At 45.1% G+C, this 21,521-nt stretch overlaps 1 protein-coding gene across 18 annotated transcripts in view; it reads right to left on the bottom strand.

The window, feature by feature from the left end:
• fnbp1 (formin binding protein 1) overlaps nt 1-21,521 on the bottom strand; it is a 74,790-nt gene that overhangs the window by 7,785 nt on the left and 45,484 nt on the right. For 4 of the 18 annotated variants that reach the window (XR_010000051.1, XM_062958923.1, XM_062958922.1 and 1 more), the window contains exons 9-17: nt 17,384-17,575; nt 14,901-15,137; nt 11,369-11,470; nt 7,856-7,870; nt 6,679-6,788; nt 4,905-5,037; nt 4,688-4,809; nt 4,421-4,566; nt 3,526-3,684 (exon numbers count right to left, since the gene is read on the bottom strand). Coding sequence is in view for 17 of the 18 variants with exons in the window: in XM_062958923.1 (XP_062814993.1) it covers nt 3,526-3,684; nt 4,421-4,566; nt 4,688-4,809; nt 4,905-5,037; nt 6,679-6,788; nt 7,856-7,870; nt 11,369-11,470; nt 14,901-15,137; nt 17,384-17,575 (1,216 nt within the window). In the remaining variant the exon portion in view is untranslated. Of the gene's footprint in view, nt 1-1,531; nt 3,685-4,420; nt 4,567-4,687; nt 4,810-4,904; nt 5,038-6,678; nt 6,789-7,855; nt 7,871-11,368; nt 11,471-14,900; nt 15,138-17,383; nt 17,576-21,521 lie in introns of those variants that run through there. The other 14 variants (XM_062958920.1, XM_062958931.1, XM_062958925.1 and 11 more) reach the window with 13 other exon arrangements.

Genomic DNA, 21,521 nt, shown 5'->3' with positions numbered 1-21,521 from the left:
AGGAATGAGGAAGTACTACCATCAAGGACTCGGGTGTCACAGCTCCCCCTGTGGCCGGAATCGAGCATACCCTGGTGAAGCCGGAAGCTGGAAAATGTTAAATTGCCTCTGTGCCTGTCTATCTATGTCGTATGTCTAATAAAGGCATGGAATGTTTGCCTTTATTAGACTATATAAATACTTCAAGTAAATAAATAAATAATTGAATAGCCTTGCAACTTCAAAGCCTGGCTGCTTCCTGCCTGGGAAAAAAAAATCTGCCCCCCGCCAAGTATTAAAAAGAAAAAACTCTAGAATCAGGACAGTATATAAAGAACAACACTCAGAAGACAGGGGAATTCCAGACAGGAAATAATCAGGGCCAGCTAACACCTCCCAACAAAGGATTCTCCCCAGGCAGGAAGCAGCCAGGCTTTGAAGCTACAAGGCCACTCAATGTTAATGAAGGTGGCCAATTGCAACATTGAACAGACAAAAAGTTCTTTCTCTTAAACCTTGGACATTATTTCCAGAGATATATAAACCCCACTTGCCTCGTTTCCAACAGCCAGGCTTTGAAGCTGCAAGGCCATTCAATGCTAATCAAGGTGGCCAATTGCAACGTTCAACAGACAAGAGTTCTTTCTCCCACCCTGGAAATTATTCCACAGATATATAAACCCCACTTGCCTAGTTTCCAAACAGACCTCACAACCTCTGAGGATGCCTGCCATAGATGTGGGAGAAATGTCAGGAGAGAATGCTACTGGGACATAGCCTGGAAAAACTCACAGCAACCCAGTGATTCCGGCCACGAAAGCCTTCAACAACATATTTTTAGTTTCCAACAGACCTCACAACCTCTGAGGATGCGCTGCCATAGATGTGGGAGAAATGTCAGGAGAGAATGCTACTGGAACATAGCCTGAAATACTCGCAGCAACCCAGCGATTCCGGCCACGAAAGCCTTCGACAACATATTTTTAGTTTCCAACAGACCTCACAACCTCTGAGGACGCCTGACGTAGATGTGGGAGAAATGTCAGGAGAGAATGCTACTGGAACATAGCCCGAAAAACTCACAGCAACCCAGTGATTCCAGCCACGAAAGCCTTCGACAACGTATTTTTAGTTTCCAACAGACCTCACAACCTCTGAGGATGCCTGCCGTAGATGTGGGAGAAATGTCAGGAGGGAATGCTACTGGGACATAGCCTGAAAAACTCACAGTAACTCAACGATTCCGGCCACGAAAGCCTTCGACAACATATTTTTAAACTTTGTCTGTCGTTTCCAGCAGACCTCACAACCTCTGCCATAGATGTGGGAGAAATGTCAGGAGAGAATGCTACTGGAAAATAGCCCGAAAAACTCACAGCAACCCAGCGATTCCGGCCAGGAAAGCCTTCGACAACACAGGCTCAATGGGGATTCAAGTCTCGTTGATCTCGGGATATAATTAACGACGGAATGAAGTGAACTACGCACAATGTTATCACATATATATATATATGCATACTAGCTGTGCCCGGCCACGCGTTGCTTTGGCTGAGTCTGGTGGTGTTGGTCAGTCTACATTAGGTTGTATTTATGCTGTGACCTCCACCTTCTTTATACTCACATTAGTAGTAGTATTTGAAGTCTGTTACCTTTTTCAATTTTTGTGTTGATTGATAATTGCTTCAGATCCCTGTTGTCTTTGGTTTGTTGTTAGTTGTAATGTCTGATTCTGCTGAGTGCGGTTTATATTTTTATTGTGGTACAATAGTCTTTTTTTTTTGTTTTGCCTGTGTAGGTGTTTATTATTATTGTTGTTGTAGTGATTATGAAGGTTGGATAGGTTAGATGCTACTGTATTGTTTTTTGGAGGCCCAGTGTAGCACTGACTGGCCTCTCAGCCTCAGTGCCTGGCTGTTTTTTGCCTGTGATGGTGTTGATTCTTATTGTTGTTGTTGTTCTCATTGTTATTATTGTAATTGTTTTTTTGGAGGCCAAATGTGAATGTAGGGATTGGGGAGGTGGATGAGTTGTGTTGTCAAATTTTGCATTTGTTATAGTCACAATGCGTTGTTGTGAGTTTTGTGGGTCCGGATTGTGGTTTTGTGGTGTGGTTGTGTTGTTACAACTGAGAGGCAAGGCTTTTGTGTTGTGTTGCCAAGTTTTGTATTTCTGGGGCGTTTAGTTGTGTGCTAAGTTTTGTATTTCTGGGGCGTTTAGTTGTATTGTTATAGTCATGATGCGTTGTTGTAAGTTTTGTGGGTCCAGTGTGGTTTTATGGTGTGGTTGTGTTGTTATAACTGGGAGGCAAGGCTTTTGCGTTGTGTTGCCAAGTTTTGTATTTCTGGGGCGTTTAGTTGTGTTGTTATCGCATGATGCGTTGTTGTGAGTTTTGTGGGTCTGGATTGTGGTTTTGTGGTGTGATTGTGTTGTTACAATCAGGAGGGAATGCTTTTGTGTTGTGTTGCCAAGTTTCGTATTTCTGGGGCGTTTAGTTGTGTTGTTATAGTCACGATGCGTTGTTGTGAGTTTTATGGGTCCGGATTGTGGTTTTGTCGTGTGGTTGTGTTGTTGCAACTGGGAGGCAAGGCTTTTGCATTGTGTTGCCAAGTTTTGTATTTCTGGGGCGTTTAGTTGTGTTGTTATCGCATGATGCGTTGTTGTGAGTTTTGTGGGTCCGGATTGTGGTTTTGTGGTGTGGTTGTGTTGTTGTAACCTGGAGGCAAGCCTTTTGCATTGTGTTGCCAAATTTTGTATTTCTGGGATGTTTAGTTTTGTTGTTATAGTCACTGCGCAAACAACTTTATCATTTTATATATATAGATATACAAACAACGAAGTCTAGGATTTAGTACAAAATAATAACAAGAAAAAACAAAATTAAAAAGTTGGCAAAAGTGTCTCAAAGTGCGTCGGCTCCGTCGGGAAAACCAGGAAGATGGAGGCGCCTGCAATTTTCGCGACCGTTCCCGCCTTCTTCCTCGTCAAGTTTCTCGTTAATTAGGTGAAAAACCCCAAAACGATGCCGCTTTTCCGCCCCCAAAAAAAGACACGCGTGGAAATAAGATTCGATTAAGGCTGAAGGTCCCGAGCGTTTTGCCTCGTTCGGGAGGGAGAAAATCCCAAGCGCATGACGGCCCCCGTATCCACGATTTTGCGCCCCACGGGCCTCCGTATCCACGGATACAAAATACTGATTTTTCTGGGCATTTTCCAGGTTTTCCAGCACAGTTTTTATGCTACTCTTGTGCAGGAAGTCCTTTGTTTCAAAAGGGTTTGCTATTATCCACAAGTTTGTTTATCTGCACTGGAAAAAGTATCTCATTATTAGGGGATTTATAGGTTCTCCAATGGAAGTATTATATGCGGTTTTGTGTATCTAGGCAGAATTTGGGAGCACGGATACGGCGGTCATCCAATTAATTGGATTAAATTCTGAATTTGAAATATCTCATTATTAGGGGATTTCTAGGTCCGCCAATGCAACGATTATATGCGTTTTTGTGTATCAAGGCTGTTATGGGGGGAATTAAATGTAAGTCATGGCACCTTTGGCATTCTTCTCCAGGAAGACCTCCACGTAGGAGGTGGGCACGTAGCCTTCCTCGTCCTCGCTGCGCCGGATGCGCGTCCACCCGTCGCCCTTGTCCTCCTCGATCACAAACAGCGTCTCCCCTTCCGTCACCGAAATCGTCCCTTCGTTCTGCCCTGGGAAGGACAAAGGCAACCGGAGGTGGGTCATCTGAGCCCTCCCGACACTTGTGGCCATCTGCCAGGAGTGCTTTGCTTGTGCCTTTGGTGCACAAAGGCAGAAGGGGGTTCGACTAAATGGCCCAACCCTCTTTATTATTATTATTATTATTATTATTATTATTATTATTATTATTATTATTATTATTAACATTGAGACTGGGTGGCCATCTGCCGGGAGTGCTTTGCTTGTGTCTTTGATGCACAAAGGCAGAAGGGGGTTCGACTAAATGGCCCAACCCTCTTTATTATTATTATTATTATTATTATTATTATTAACATTGAGACTGGGTGGCCATCTGCCGGGAGTGCTTTGCTTGTGTCTTTGATGCACAAAGGCAGAAGGGGGTTCGACTAAATGGCCCAACCCTCTTTATTATTATTATTATTATTATTATTATTATTAACATTGAGGCTGGGAGGCCATCTGTCAGGGGTGCTTTGCTTGTGCCTTTGGTGCACAGAGGCAGAAGGGGGTTGGATTGAATTGCCCAAGGGGTCTCTTCCAACCCTCTTTATTATTATTATTATTATTATTATTATTATTATTATTATTATTATTATTAACATTGAGGCTGGGAGGCCATCTGTCAGGGGTGCTTTGCTTGTGCCTTTGGTGCACAGAGGCAGACGAAGCCCTCCCGACAGATGGCCACCCCGCCTCCGCGGAGCCGCGTGAGGGTCCGGCCCTGACCTTCGAAGGTGTAGAGGGCTTTGCAGGTCCCGATGGTGGGCAGGGGCTCCTCGTCGTCGAACTCGTCGTCGAACTCGTGCGCGGGGGGCGGCACCTTGGCCTCACTCTCCTGGCTCGGCTCCTCCGTGTAACTGCCATCCGGACTGCTCAACACAGGAAGGAAACGCAACAACTATAGCCAGGGGCCCGGGGACCACGCGGCCCATCGCTCCCTCCCGCCGGGGGTCCGGGGTCCCTCGAGGGCCCCGCGTTATGCAGATACTGTACCTCTCGCGGTCCTGGGCGCAGTGGTTGACGGTGAGCGTGTTGGGGGTCTCGCAGACCCCGCTCTGGCGCCGCCCGGGCTCCGTCTTCACGGGCAGACGGCCCTCCACCTCCGCCAGCCAGCCCTGTTTGCCGAGAGGGGGGGGGGGGAAGGCACGTTTTAGCGTCTTGGGATCGCATTGGCCTTGGTTGCCGCAGCGCGACGCTCTCCCGGCCGTACCTCGAACTTCTGGGCCTCCTGCCGCAGCCGCTCCAGGTTCTGCCCGAGTTCGGCCAGCTTGTGCTCCACGCTGCCCGCGTCCCCCATCTGCGGGTTCTTGATGTAGACGTCCTTCATCTTCGTTAAGGCTTCTCTGCAATAACAATTATTATTATTATTATTATTATTATTATTATTATTATTATTATTATTATTACACACTCCTCAAAGCACAGCAGACAAAGAATCAGGACAAGAAAACTGCACTAGAAACTAGAGCTGACAGCTGGCACAACAATTATTACTATTATTGTATGACACAGCAAACAAGATAGACATGCTGGATTTCGTATCACAAAATCACAAGTCGAAACCTTGCCAAGCGTCTAGGACTGTGTGAAACTCCTCAAAGCACAGCAGACAAAGAATCAGTACAAGAAAACTGCACTACAAACTAGAGCTGACAGCTCTATTGTTGCTACTATTACATTTATTTTACTCCATTTTATTATTATTTTATTATGACACAGCAAACAAGATAGATATGCGGGATTTCGTATCACAAAATCACAAGTCAAACACTTCCCAAGGAGCAAGACATCAGGACAAAGGCAATTCAGGCCAAGATCGAAAAATCAGCTGATGACCCAAAATGCAGACTGTGCAAGGAAACCGACGAAACCATGGATCATATCCTCAGCTGCTGTAAGAAAATTGCACAGACAGACTACAAACAGAGGCACAACTATGTGGCCCAAATGATCCATTGGAACTTATGCCTCAAGTCCCACCTCCCACCAGAAAAGAACTGGTGGGATCACAAACCTGCAAAAGTCTTGGGAAATGAACACGCAAAGATACTGTGGGACTTCCGAATCCAGACAGACCAAGTTCTGGAACACAACACACCAGACATCACAGTTGTGGAAAAGAACAAGGTTTGGATCATTGATGTTGCCATCCCAGGTGACAGTCGCATTGACGAAAAACAACAGGAAAAACTCAGCCGCTCTCAGGACCTCAAGACTGAACTGCAAAGACTCTGGCAGAAACCAGTGCAGGTGGTCCCGGTGGTGATGGGCACACTGGGTGCCGTGCCAAAAGATCTCAGCCGGCATTTGGAAACAATAGACATTGACAAAATTACGATCTGCCAACTGCAAAAGGCCACCCTGCTGGGATCTGCGCGCATCATCCAAAAATACATCACACAGTCCTAGACACTTGGGAAGTGTTCGACTTGTGATTTTGTGATACGAAATCCAGCATATCTCTCTTGTTTGCTGTGTCATAATAATAATAATAATAATAATAATAATAATAATAATAATAATACATCACACAGTCCTAGACACTTGGGAAGTGTCCGACTTGTGATTTTGTGATACGAAATCCAGTATGTCTATCTTGTTTGCTGTGTAATAATAATAATAATAATAATAATAATAATAATAATACATCACACAGTCCTAGACACTTGGGAAGTGTTTGACTTGTGATTTTGCGAAATGAAATCCAGCATGTCTATCTTGTTTGCTGTGTCATAATAAAATAATAATAATAATAATAATAATAATAATTTATTTGTTTGACCAGTGATATGACCATTTCAAAATACAGCACAAATAAAAACAAGGCATAGTAATAATAATAATAATAATAATAATAATAATAATAATAATAATAATAATAATGAATTTTATTTATTTGACCACAGACATCCCAGTGTTTCTGCCTCTCTCCATGGATGCGGAAATTTGCATGACCCCGCCCCCTTCCTCTCCCTTAACCTTACCGCTGGTCCACCTCCTTCTGGATCTCCTTGTTGAGCTCGTCCACCTTCTGTTGGAGCTTCTTCCTTCTCTGCTCCGGAGGAAGGTGGCTGAAATCTTCCGGACCGCCGCCCTAAAGTAAAGAATTACCCAGAAACGGGGAAAAGAATGGCTTTGGGTTACATTGCACAACTCTATTCTCTCCGCATTATTTGCAGCCCGGCCGGGAACTTATTACGGTATTTGCAAAACACCCGAAGTCGAATCAAACAAGGTGCATTTAGTTTACGAATTTGTTTTCAAATGGGATTCGCTACTAGTAAGCCGACTAACTAGAGTTAATTCTCAGCGGTTCGTTAGGAGCATTAAAACCGTTAGATTTCCACGTTTTTGTTATAGGAGAAATATCCAAGCAAGGAACAACAGAAAAAGTTAATTTCAGGGTCCTCTGCGTAAACGACAAGTATATAAATACTGTAAATAATAATAATAATAATATAAATACTATAAATAACAACAATAATAATAGTATATAAATACTGCAAATAATAATAGTATATAAATACTGTAAATGATAATAGTATATAAATACTGCAAATAATAATAATAGTATATCAATACTGTAAATGATAATAGTATATCAATACTGCAAATAATAATAATAATAGTATATCAATACTGCAAATAATAATAGTATATAAATACTGTAAATGATAATAGTATATAAATACTGTAAATAATAATAATAGTATATCAATACTGTAAATGATAATAGTATATAAATACTGTAAATAAATAATAATAGTACATCAATACTGTAAATGATAATAGTATATACTGTAAATAGTAATAATAGTATATCAATACTGTAAATAATAATAGTATATAAATACTGTAAATAAATAATAATAGTATATCAATACTGTAAATAATAACAACAATAATAATAATAACAATAATTCATGTACAGATCAACAGATATATATATATATACACACACACATGTAAAATCACAAAAATGACAAGAACTAAAACTTAATTTAAAATTATATATATATATATATACACACACACAAACTGACAAGAAGAGCTAAGAGTTGATTTCAAGGCAGGTGCCTCATCAATTGTGTATTAAAAAATTAGTGCAAAAAATTATATATGAATGGAAAGGGAGGGCAAACGTGGTAGGATGTTGCTTACCAGCTTGAGCGAGAGCTTCCGTGAGAACGGAGGAGAGCGAAGAAGGGGAAGAAAAAAAGAGAGAGAGAAAAAGAGAGAAGCGAGTGTCAGGAGGCGGAGGAGCAGAATTCGCATCCGTGGCGGCACTCGCAGCCATTTGCACGTCCGACACACACGCAGCAGCCGTGGGAAGCTCTTTGCACGTCCGTGGCCAAAGTTCACAAGACGGCGAGGAAGGCGTCCCCAAATCCTGGGAGTTGTAGTTTCCAAAACTTCCAACTCCCGGGATCCCATCGCCTTGTGTCCATCTCCATTCCTAAGCCCAAGAGCCGGCCTTGTCCTTAGACACCTCCAAGGTCACGTGGCCACTGGCAGCACTGCTACCTTCCCGCCCGAATGCAGTACCTATTCATCTACTCGCCTTTCCATGTTTTCGAACTGCTAGGTCGGCAGAAGCTGGGGCTAACAACGGGAGCTCACCCTGCTCTTTGGATTCGAACAGCTCAGTGGTGTAACCCGCTGCACCACTGGGGCTCCATGTGTATACTTATCCAACATAAACGTTGGATAAGCGAATATTTTGGATAATAAGGAGGGCTTAAGGAAAAGCCTATTGAACTTCATCATCATCATCATCATTATATTATCATCATTATATCATCATTACATTATTATATTATTATTATTATTGTCATCATTATGTTATCATTATATCATCATTACATTATTATATTATTATTATTATCATCATCATCATTATATTATCATTACATTATTATTATATCATTATACATTATTATTATATAATCAAATGTTATTTTGTTGTATGAATGTAGCGGTGTGGATGAGAGGTTGTGCTATCAATTTTCGAGGTTGTGGGGCGTTTAGTTTAGTTGTTTTTTCCGGTGCCGTGATTCCATTACCCTTTTATATATATGGACTAGCTGTGCCCGGCCACGCGTTGCTGTAGCTAGGACTTAATTTTTCTTTTCTTTTTGTTGTATGAACGTAGAGGCGTGGATGAGAGGTTGTGCTGTCAATTTTCAAGGTTGTGGGGCGTTTAGTTTAGTTGTTTTTTCCGGCGCCGTGATTCCATTACCCTTTTATATATATAGATATAATATAATATAACATGCCTCTCCCTTCCTATTGTCTCAACTAAGAGTCGTTTGTAAGTAACCCGGGATTGGCCTGTCCGTGGGAAGTGTCTGCAGAAACAGGGAATTATAGCGCAGTGAACTTTTGCACGGACAGACAAACGGACGGACGAAGAGCCGTGCCACGGATCCCACAGAAAACGGAGAGGAGGCTGGACTGACGGGAAGCCTCTCAGCCCAAGGCATGCGCTACGGGACGTGGTCGCAGGAACGAGAGCGTTCTGGCCGCAACGCTCAGGTTATTCTTTCCCTTGGCAAAAAGGACGTCTGCAAAGGCTGGCTCTCAAGACACAAAAACACACACGTGCCTAGCGGAGCTACAACAGCAGGCCTTTCACAGTTTCTGCCTCATCTAAAGCGACCCCAAAATGTTTGCCAAAATGGAAACAAGCACCAGGCGGGGATTTCTAGGCATTTTAGGTCCTCCAGCGCAACTCTATGGCTCTATTGCCCACAAAGACCTTCTTTTCCAAAGAATATGCTCCCACTTGTGGTTTCCTTTATGTAGTTCTGACCAAAACTGTCCTCTCTAGGCATTTCCTAGGTCCTCCAGTGCACCTCTATGGCACTATTGCGGCTATTTCTTGATGTCCCCTCTAGGCGTTTTAGGTACTCCAGTGCAACTCTATGGCTCTATTGCCCACAAAGACCTTCTTTTCCAAAGAATTTGCTCCCACTTGTGGTTTCTTTTATCTACTTCTGACCAAAACTGTCCTCTCTAGGCATTTCCTAGGTCCTCCAGTGCACCTCTGTGGCACTATTGCGGCTATTTCTTGGTGTCCCCTCTAGGCGTTTTAGGTACTCCAGCGCAACTCTATGGCTCCATTGCCCACAAAGACTTTCTTTTCCAACGAATTTGCTCCCACTTGTGGTTTCTTTTATCTAGTTCTGACCAAACCTGTCCCCTCTAGGCATTTTCTAGGTCCTCCAGTGCACCTCTGTGGCACTATTGCGGCTATTTCTTGGTGTCCCCTCTAGGCGTTTTAGGTACTCCAGCGCAACTCTATGGCTCCATTGCCCACAAAGACCTTCTTTTCCAACAAATTTGCTCCCACTTGTGGTTTCTTTTATCTAGTTCTGACCAAACCTGTCCTCTCTAGGCATTTTCTAGGTCCTCCAGTGCACCTCTATGGCACTATTGCACCGGAAGTCCTTCCAGTCAATAGAATTTGCTCCCATCTGTGGACTCATTTATCCAAATATGTTCCCTCTAGGCATTTCCTAGGTCTTCCAGTGCACCTCTATGGCTCTATTGCATAGGAAGTCCTTCCGGTCAATAGAATTTGCTCCCATCTGTGAACTCATTTATCCAAATAAGTTCCCTCTAGGCATTTCCTAGGTCCTCCAGTGCAACTCTATGGCTCTATTGCACAGGAAGTCCTTCCGGTCAATAGAATTTGCTCCGATCTGTGGGGTCATTTATTCAAATATGTCCTTTCTAGGCATTCTCTAGGTCCTCCAGTGCAACTCTATGGCTTTTTTTTGCATAAGAAGTCCTTCCTTTCAATAGAATTTCCTCTTCTGTGGTTTCTTGTATCTAGTTCTGACCAAACCTGTCCTCTCTAGGCATTTTCTAGGTCCTCCAGTGCACCTCTATGTCTCTATTGCACAGGAAGTCCTTCCTTTCAATAGAATTTGTTCCTATCTGTGAATTCATTTATCCAAATATGTCCCTCTAGGCATTTCCTAGGTCCTCCAGTGCAACTCTATAGCACTATTGCACAAGAAGTCCTTCCTTTCAATAGAATTTGCTCCCATCTCTGGATCCATTTATCCAACTATGTCCTCTCTAGGCATTTTCTGGGTCCTCCAATACAACTTTATGGCACTAGTAGTGCACAGGAAGTCCTTCCTTTCAACAGGACCCAGGCACTTCCAGCACAACTCTATGACATTATTGTGCACGGAGGCCTTTGTTTTAATAAATGTGGTTCCGTTTCGCTACATCTGACGCAACCCGTCCCCTCTAGGCATTTTCTGGGTCCTCCGGCGCATTTCTGTGCCATCCTTGTACAGGAAGTCCTTCGTTTCCATATTATCCCAGGATTTGGGGGTTCCCTATAGCTCTGTATATACATATACAAATACATATATACATACACGAGATAAGTTTTTAATTGCAAGGAGCGGATGGAGGAAGCCTACGACCCACAAGCGGCAATAACACACTCGAGCGCATGAAGAAAGCCAGCAAAGCAACCCGGTTGTTATTGCGTAGCCACGGAAAACTACGACTCGCACTGACGGCGGGCAAGAGGGCCGTTTAGGGTTCACGGGGCTCCTCGAAATTTGGGTTTCCGGCCCGACCCCCCTCCCCGGGGACCCCCGTGTTCCTCTTGCGGCGCCGTGAGTGGGCTCTACGGCGGGGCGTACACACCGTGCGCAGACTTACGACGTAGGCCCTGGCCTCATGCGCGTACGTGGGCCGGCCCAGCGTCCTCTTCATCAGCTCCTTGTGAAAGTACAAGGACTGGGACTGCTGCCCGGCCGCAAAGGAAAAGATACACACAGGGGTTACACAAACAAAAGGCCACCCCGCCGGGCGTTTCGTTGGCCCTCCTCCTCCTCCTCTACGCCGACGATATGGTGCTCGTCTCCCCCTCGCGGGCGGGCCTGAGATGGCTCTCGCCGCATCTCGTTGCCTACTCTTCCCCTCACTCGATAGGCATTAACCAGTCCAAGGTGGTGTCTTCCGGCACAACTCTATGGTTTTCATGACCTGATGTTATCTGCGGTGTTCTTTACCCAATTAAGTATGTCCTCTCTAGGCATTTTCTAGGTCCTCCTGCGCCACTCTATGGCATTCCTGTGCTGTTCTTTCCACAATATATGTGTCCTCTCTAGGCATTTCCTGGGTCCTCCACCTCAACTCTATGGCGTTCCTGGCCCAAAATTATCTGTGCTGTTTTTTCCCCAATAAATATGCCCCCTCTAGGCATTTTCTAGGTCCTCCGGAACTCTATAGCATTCATAGCTTGTTATTGTCTGCGCTGTTCTTTCCCCAATAAGTGTGTCCCTTCTAGGCATTTTCCCTGTCCTCCGGAACAACTCTATAGCATTCATGGTCCACTATTATCTGTGGTGTTCTTTCCCCAATATATGTGTCCTCCCTAGGCATTTTCTGAGTCCTCCACCTCAACTCTATGGCGTTCCTGGCCCAAAATTATCTGTGCTGTTTTTCCCCCCAATAAGTATGCCCTCTCTAGGCATTTTCTGGGTTCTCCTGCGCCACTCTATGGCATTCATGGCCTACTATTATCGGCTGTGACCTTTCCTGAATAAGTATGTCCTCTCTAGGCATTTTCTAGGTCTTCCGGCACAACTCTATGGTCTTTGCTACCCGTTTTTATCTGCACCGTCCTTTCCCCAATAACTATGCCCTCTCTAGGCATTTTCTAGGTCCTCCGGAACAACTCTATAGCATTCATAGCTTGTTATTGTCTGCACTGTTCTTTCCCCAATAAGTGTGTCCCTTCTAGGCATTTTCCCTGTCCTCGGGAACAACTCTATAGCATTCATGGCCCATCTGTGGTGTTCTTTCCCCAATAAGTTTGTCAACTGTAGGCATTTTTAGGTCCTCCGGAACAACTCTATGATGTCCATGGCCTGCTATTATCTGCGGAATTCTTCCCTCAATAAGTGTGTCTTCTCTAGGCATTTTCTAAGACTTCCAACACAACTCTATGATGTCCATGGCCCACCATTATCTGCGGAATTCTTCCCCCAATAAGTGTGTCCTCTCTAGGCATTTTCTAAGACCTCCAGCACAACTCTATGATGTCCATGACCCGCTATTATATGCGGAATTCTTCCCTCAATAAGTGTGTCCTCTCTAGGCATTTTCTAGGTCCTCCTGTGCCATTCTATGGCATCTATGGCCTACTATTATCTGCTTTCCTCTCTAGGCATTTTCTAGGTCTTCCGGCACAACTCTATGGTATTCTTGCACAGGAAGTACCCAAGTCTAACAAAATTATGATTCAGACCCAAGGGGTTCCAGGAAACTGCAAAATAATTCCATTTTATGCATAAATCGGGACGCAAAACACAACCACACACAACTACAGGCTTGGATCTAGCAAAGGCACTAAAATAACAATTATTTTTAATATACACACACAAACACACACACACATATATATATATTGTAAAATTGTGGGAAATAATTGGAGGAGGGTCGAAAAAGGGAGAATCGGAAAAGAACGGAAAGAATAATAACAACTAGACAGAAATAAATAAAAACAAATTGGAATGCCATGAATGAAGGTTGCAAACGGTGTTAATTAGTCCAGGCAACGAAGAAAAAAGAAACGGAAAGCGTGCCGTCCATGCAAAGGGAAAGGGGTCTCCAAGGCTCTCGGGTGCGTCTTACACACTGGCTAAACTACACATCTCGGGGTGGAAAAACTATGCCAGCAAACTAGCAAAACTACACATCCCGGAGTGACAAAACTACACATCCTGGGGTGGCAAAACTATGCATCCCGGGGTGGCAAAACTGTATCCCAAGGTGGCAAATTATGTATCCCAAGGTGGCAAACTACACATCCCGGAGTGGCAAAACTACACACTTCGGAGTGGCAAAATTGCACATTCAGGGTGGCAAAACTACGCATCCCGGAGTGACAAAACTACACATCCAGAGTGGCAAAACTGTGTAACCCAAGAAGGCAAACTACACATCCCGGAGTGGCAAAACTACACATTTCGGAGTGGCAAAATTGCACATTCAGGGTGGCAAAACTACGCATCCCGGAGTGACAAAACTACACATCCAGAGTGGCAAAACTGTGTATCCCAAGAAGGCAAACTACACATCCCGGAGTCGCAAAACTACACATTTCGGAGTGGCAAAATTGCACATTCAGGGTGGCAAAACTATGCATCCCGGAGTGACAAAACTACACATCCAGAGTGGCAAAACTGTGTAACCCAAGAAGGCAAATTACACATCCCGGAGTGGCAAAACTACACATCCCTGGGTGGCAAAACTATACATTTAGAGTGGCAAAACTACACATTCCTAGGTGGCAAAACTACGCATCCCGGAGTGGCAAAACTACACATTTCTGAGTGGCAAAACTACGCATCCTGGAGTGACAAAACTATATATCTAGAGTGGCAAAACTACACATCCCGGAGTAGCAAAACTATGTATCCCAAGGTGGCAAACTACACATCCCGGAGTGGCAAAACTATACAATTAGAATGGCAAAACTACACATTCCTAGGTGGCAAAACTACACATCCAGAATGGCAAAACTACACATCCCGGAGTGGCAAAACTATACAATTAGAATGGCAAAACTACACATTCCTAGGTGGCAAAACTATACATCCAGAGCGGCAAAACTGTGTAACCCAAGGTGGCAAACTACACATCCCGGAGTGGCAAAACTATACAATTAGAATGGCAAAACTACACATTCCTAGGTGGCAAAACTACACATCCAGAATGGCAAAACTACACATCCCGGAGTGGCAAAACTATACAATTAGAATGGCAAAACTACACATTCCTAGGTGGCAAAACTATACATCCAGAGCGGCAAAACTGTGTAACCCAAGGTGGCAAACTACACATCCAGAGCGGCAAAACTACACATCCCGGAGTGACAAAACTACAAATCTAGAGTGGCAAAACGACACACCCAGAGTGGCAAAACTATGTATCCCAAGGTGGCAAACTACACATCCCGAAGTGGCAAAACTATGCATCCTGGAGTGGCAAAACTATACATCCCAACGGGTGTTTTGGACTACAACTCCCACAATCCTCATGCCTGGTGTGAGAGGCACCCAGAGAGAGAGAGGGGGGGGGTCGGTGCATGCAGAGAGGCGAACTACGTCTCCCAAGGGGCCACGGTGGGGGGGGGTACGGGGGGGTGGGGGTGGTCGGCAGGACTTACCCCTCTCTTGAGGCTCCGGAAGCAGTGGATTTTGGGCTTGGAGGCCATGAAGTCGTTGAAGCGGTGGGAGAGGGGCTCCTTGTGGGGCCGGGGGGAGGCGGGGGGCCCGTTGGGGGGTCCGGCCGAGGAGGAAGACGGGGAGGAAGAGGAAGAGGAAGCCGCCGGGCCCGCCGTTGGGGGGGGCGGGGGCGGAGGGGGGGCCGGCGGCCGCGGGGAGCTGGACAGCAGGGACACCAGCTGGACCCACGGACGGACCCACGGAAGGACGGACACACAAACAAATAAACAAACAAACAAGGCCAAAGGTCAGCCCAAGGGAAAATTCTGCAAAGGAAAAAGCAATGCGCGCAAATGCAAAGCAACGTCAACAGAAGTCGTGAGAGTCGTAAGGACAAGCTCAAGAAAGCCATAGCAATAATCATAATAATAACAGCAATAACAGTGCAAAATAGCCAAAGCCAAATAAAACAATAGTAATCGTAATAATACCAAACTGCAATGCTCAATAAAGTCATAGCAATAATAATAGTAATAATAATACAAAACTGTGAAGCTGAATCAAGTCATAGCAATAATAATAATAATACAAAACTGTGAAGCTGAATCAAGTCATAGCAATAATAATAATAATAATAATAATAATACAAAACTGCGAAGCTGAATCAAGTTATAGCAATAATAATAATAATACAAAACTGTGAAATCAAATCAAATCATAGAAATAACGATAATAGTGCAAAATAGCAAAAGCCAAATAAAACAGTAATAGTAATTATTATTATTATTATTATTATTATAGAAAAATTGCAAAGATAAATAAAGTCATAGCAGTAATAATAATAAAACAATAGTAATAATAACACAAAACTGCAAAACTAAATCAAGTTGTAGCAATAATAATAATAATAATGTAAAATAGCAAACCCAAATATAGTAATAATGGTAATAATAATAATGCAAAATGGCAAACACAAAATTAAGTAGAAAAGAGGCAAACAGTAATAATAATAATAGCAATAGCAATAATAAAAGCCAAAAGCCATGGGGGGCATTTACAATGTGGAATTAATGTAGTGCTGGGAGTTATAAAGAAATTAAAAAGATATCATTATGGGCCAAAAATTTCAAATTCAAGTCTATTATTACATATTGAAAAGTGGAAGTGAAATTAGCCGACGGTGAAATTAAGGGCCTTGTTAATTGGCGAGAAAATAGTCAAAGAATGCAAGCAGGTATGAAAAAATAAAATAATAATAAATATAATATTGAAATAAAATAAGTTTACATAATTAGAAAATAAAATAATTTTAGATAATTAAAAATAATTAAATTAAATATTAAAATAGAATTAAAATAATTAAAATAATGTATAATAAAATAAATATTGAAAGAAAATATGTTTAAATTCAAATAATAAAATAAACATTAAAGTTTAATAATAAAATTTTAATATAAGTTTGAATTATAGTAAAACAAATATTAAAATAAAATAAGTTTAAATAACTAAAAAATAAAAATAAAATAAATATTGGAATAAATCAAGTTTAAATAATAAATATTAAAATAAGCTTAAATAAAAATAATAATAAAACAAATATTAAAATAAAATAGTATTTTGAATAATAAATATTATTATTTGAATAATAAATATTAAAATAAAATGAGTTTAAATAATTAAAAATAATAATAAAATAAATATTAAAATAAGTTTAAATAAAACAAATATTAAAATAAAATAAGTTTAAATAACTAAAAATAAAAATAAAATAAATATTAGAATAAATCAAAAATAATTAAAAATAATAATAAAATAAATATGAAAATAAAATAGGTTTGAATAATAAATATTAAAATAAAATGAGTTTAAATAATTAAAAATAATAATAAAATAAATATTAAAATAAGCTTAAAGAACTAAAAAATAAACATAAAATAAAAATTAGAATAAAACAAGTTTAAATAATAACAATAAAGATTAAAATGAAATAAGTTTAAATAATAATAAAAATAAAATAAATATGAAAATAAAATAGGTTTGAATAATAATAAATATTAAATTGAAATGAGTTTAAGTAATTAATAATAATAATAATAATAATAAATAAAAGTTAAAATAAAATAGGTTCAAATAATTACAATTAAAGAGAGCGAACCTGATAGGAACTCAGTGGGGAAACGACCAGGAAAAGAAAGCAAACGATCCGATGGATATAAACCAAGCCAATTAATTTTTGAAATTAAAAAACGGTAATAAAGGAAAAGAAAATAGAGATTGACTATTAGACAATTAGACATATTCTTAGACAACTAAGACAAAACGGAAAGAAAGAAAGAGAGAAGAAGGGAAAAATAAAAGGAGGAATAAATGAATTATATTGCGTCTCGACCCCACGTGGGACCCCGGGAGCGGTGGCCGTGGCAATACTTTCTAGGCTCCCGGGAGTGACGAAAGTGGGTTAACTGTGCCGTGCGGAGGGGCGTACCTTGTTCTTCTTGATGAAGGGCCAGAGCTTGCCCTTGGCCTTGCCCGTGGTGGCCGCCTTGCCCTCCTTGCCCGGCGCGGCCAGGCTGCACTCGGAGGAGGCTCGCTTCAGCGGCTGCGCAAAGTCCTCAAACTCCACGTCCCCGGGGGGCTCGAACCCCGACTTGAAGGCCTCCACCGCGCACTGGGAGTCCTGCCAAGCACACGCGATCAGGACACGGATCAGGCGGGCGGCCTTCGGGGGTCCCGTCCACACACTACATAGCTTTGGCCCACTGACTCCGACAGGCTTCGGCCTACTCACTCTCAAGGCAGCACTAGCTTTGGCCCACTGACTCCGACAGGCTTCGGCCTACTCATTCTCCTCAGCGCAACACTAGCTTTGGCCCACTGACTCCGACAGGCTTCGGCCTACTCATTCTCCTCAGCGCAACACTAGCTTTGGCCCACTGACTCCGACAGGCTTCGGCCTACTCATTCTCCTCAGCGCAACTCTAGCTTTGGCCCACTGACTCCGACAGGCTTCGGCCTACTCATTCTCCTCAGCGCAACTCTAGCTTTGGCCCACTGACTCCGACAGGCTTCGGCCTACTCATTCTCCTCAGCGCAACTCTAGCTTTGGCCCACTGACTCCGACAGGCTTCGGCCTACTCACTCTCCTCAGCGCAACTCTAGCTTTGGCCCACTGACTCCGACAGGCTTCGGCCTACTCATTCTCCTCAGCGCAACACTAGCTTTGGCCCACTGACTCCGACAGGCTTCGGCCTACTCATTCTCCTCAGCGCAACTCTAGCTTTGGCCCACTGACTCCGACAGGCTTCGGCCTACTCATTCTCCTCAGCGCAACTCTAGCTTTGGCCCACTGACTCCGACAGGCTTCGGCCTACTCACTCTCCTCAGCGCAACTCTAGCTTTGGCCCACTGACTCCGACAGGCTTCGGCCTACTCATTCTCCTCAGCGCAACTCTAGCTTTGGCCCACTGACTCCGACAGGCTTCGGCCTACTCATTCTCCTCAGCGCAACTCTAGCTTTGGCCCACTGACTCCGACAGGCTTCGGCCTACTCATTCTCCTCAGCGCAACTCTAGCTTTGGCCCACTGACTCCGACAGGCTTCGGCCTACTCATTCTCCTCAGCGCAACTCTAGCTTTGGCCCACTGACTCCGACAGGCTTCGGCCTACTCATTCTCCTCAGCGCAACTCTAGCTTTGGCCCACTGACTCCGACAGGCTTCGGCCTACTCATTCTCCTCAGCGCAACTCTAGCTTTGGCCCACTGACTCCGACAGGCTTCGGCCTACTCATTCTCCTCAGCGCAACTCTAGCTTTGGCCCACTGACTCCGACAGGCTTCGGCCTACTCATTCTCCTCAGCGCAACTCTAGCTTTGGCCCACTGACTCCGACAGGCTTCGGCCTACTCATTCTCCTCAGCGCAACACTAGCTTTGGCCCACTGACTCCGACAGGCTTCGGCCTACTCACTCTCCTCAGCGCAACTCTAGCTTTGGCCCACTGACTCCGACAGGCTTCGGCCTACTCATTCTCCTCAGCGCAACTCTAGCTTTGGCCCACTGACTCCGACAGGCTTCGGCCTACTCATTCTCCTCAGCGCAACACTAGCTTTGGCCCACTGACTCCGACAGGCTTCGGCCTGCTCATTCTCCTCAGCGCAACTCTAGCTTTGGCCCACTGACTCCGACAGGCTTCGGCCTACTCATTCTCCTCAGCGCAACACTAGCTTTGGCCCACTGACTCCGACAGGCTTCGGCCTACTCACTCTCCTCAGCGCAACACTAGCTTTGGCCCACTGACTCCGACAGGCTTCGGCCTGCTCATTCTCCTCAGCGCAACTCTAGCTTTGGCCCACTGACTCCGACAGGCTTCGGCCTACTCATTCTCCTCAGCGCAACACTAGCTTTGGCCCACTGACTCCGACAGGCTTCGGCCTACTCACTCTCCTCAGCGCAACTCTAGCTTTGGCCCACTGACTCCGACAGGCTTCGGCCTACTCATTCTCCTCAGCGCAACACTAGCTTTGGCCCACTGACTCCGACAGGCTTCGGCCTACTCATTCTCCTCAGCGCAACTCTAGCTTTGGCCCACTGACTCCGACAGGCTTCGGCCTGCTCATTCTCCTCAGCGCAACTCTAGCTTTGGCCCACTGACTCCGACAGGCTTCGGCCTACTCACTCTCCTCAGCGCAACTCTAGCTTTGGCCCACTGACTCCGACAGGCTTCGGCCTACTCATTCTCCTCAGCGCAACACTAGCTTTGGCCCACTGACTCCGACAGGCTTCGGCCTACTCATTCTCCTCAGCGCAACTCTAGCTTTGGCCCACTGACTCCGACAGGCTTCGGCCTACTCATTCTCCTCAGCGCAACTCTAGCTTTGGCCCACTGACTCCGACAGGCTTCGGCCTGCTCATTCTCCTCAGCGCAACTCTAGCTTTGGCCCACTGACTCCGACAGGCTTCGGCCTACTCATTCTCCTCAGCGCAACACTAGCTTTGGCCCACTGACTCCGACAGGCTTCGGCCTACTCATTCTCCTCAGCGCAACTCTAGCTTTGGCCCACTGACTCCGACAGGCTTCGGCCTACTCATTCTCCTCAGCGCAACTCTAGCTTTGGCCCACTGACTCCGACAGGCTTCGGCCTACTCACTCTCCTCAGCGCAACTCTAGCTTTGGCCCACTGACTCCGACAGGCTTCGGCCTACTCATTCTCCTCAGCGCAACTCTAGCTTTGGCCCACTGACTCCGACAGGCTTCGGCCTACTCATTCTCCTCAGCGCAACACTAGCTTTGGCCCACTGACTCCGACAGGCTTCGGCCTGCTCATTCTCCTCAGCGCAACTCTAGCTTTGGCCCACTGACTCCGACAGGCTTCGGCCTACTCATTCTCCTCAGCGCAACACTAGCTTTGGCCCACTGACTCCGACAGGCTTCGGCCTACTCACTCTCCTCAGCGCAACTCTAGCTTTGGCCCACTGACTCCGACAGGCTTCGGCCTACTCACTCTCAAGGCAGCACTAGCTTTGGCCCACTGACTCCGACAGGCTTCGGCCTACTCATTCTCCTCAGCGCAACACTAGCTTTGGCCCACTGACTCCGACAGGCTTCGGCCTACTCATTCTCCTCAGCGCAACTCTAGCTTTGGCCCACTGACTCCGACAGGCTTCGGCCTACTCATTCTCAAGGCAGCACTAGCTTTGGCCCACTGACTCCGACAGGCTTCGGCCTACTCATTCTCCTCAGCGCAACTCTAGCTTTGGCCCACTGACTCCGACAGGCTTCGGCCTACTCATTCTCCTCAGCGCAACACTAGCTTTGGCCCACTGACTCCGACAGGCTTCGGCCTACTCACTCTCCTCAGCGCAACTCTAGCTTTGGCCCACTGACTCCGACAGGCTTCGGCCTACTCACTCTCAAGGCAGCACTAGCTTTGGCCCACTGACTCCGACAGGCTTCGGCCTACTCATTCTCCTCAGCGCAACACTAGCTTTGGCCCACTGACTCCGACAGGCTTCGGCCTACTCATTCTCCTCAGCGCAACTCTAGCTTTGGCCCACTGACTCCGACAGGCTTCGGCCTACTCATTCTCAAGGCAGCACTAGCTTTGGCCCACTGACTCCGACAGGCTTCGGCCTACTCATTCTCCTCAGCGCAACTCTAGCTTTGGCCCACTGACTCCGACAGGCTTCGGCCTACTCATTCTCCTCAGCGCAACTCTAGCTTTGGCCCACTGACTCCGACAGGCTTCGGCCTACTCATTCTCCTCAGCGCAACTCTAGCTTTGGCCCACTGACTCCGACAGGCTTCGGCCTACTCATTCTCCTCAGCGCAACTCTAGCTTTGGCCCACTGACTCCGACAGGCTTCGGCCTACTCATTCTCCTCAGCGCAACTCTAGCTTTGGCCCACTGACTCCGACAGGCTTCGGCCTACTCATTCTCCTCAGCGCAACTCTAGCTTTGGCCCACTGACTCCGACAGGCTTCGGCCTACTCATTCTCCTCAGCGCAACACTAGCTTTGGCCCACTGACTCCGACAGGCTTCGGCCTGCTCATTCTCCTCAGCGCAACTCTAGCTTTGGCCCACTGACTCCGACAGGCTTCGGCCTACTCATTCTCCTCAGCGCAAC

The sequence above is a fragment of the Anolis carolinensis genome, unplaced genomic scaffold, assembly GCF_035594765.1.
Source record: "Anolis carolinensis isolate JA03-04 unplaced genomic scaffold, rAnoCar3.1.pri scaffold_7, whole genome shotgun sequence".
NCBI classification, from domain to species: Eukaryota; Metazoa; Chordata; class Lepidosauria; order Squamata; family Dactyloidae; genus Anolis; species Anolis carolinensis.
The sequence above is the reverse complement of the archived record's forward strand: the minus strand, read 5'-3'. Positions and strand labels throughout refer to the sequence as shown.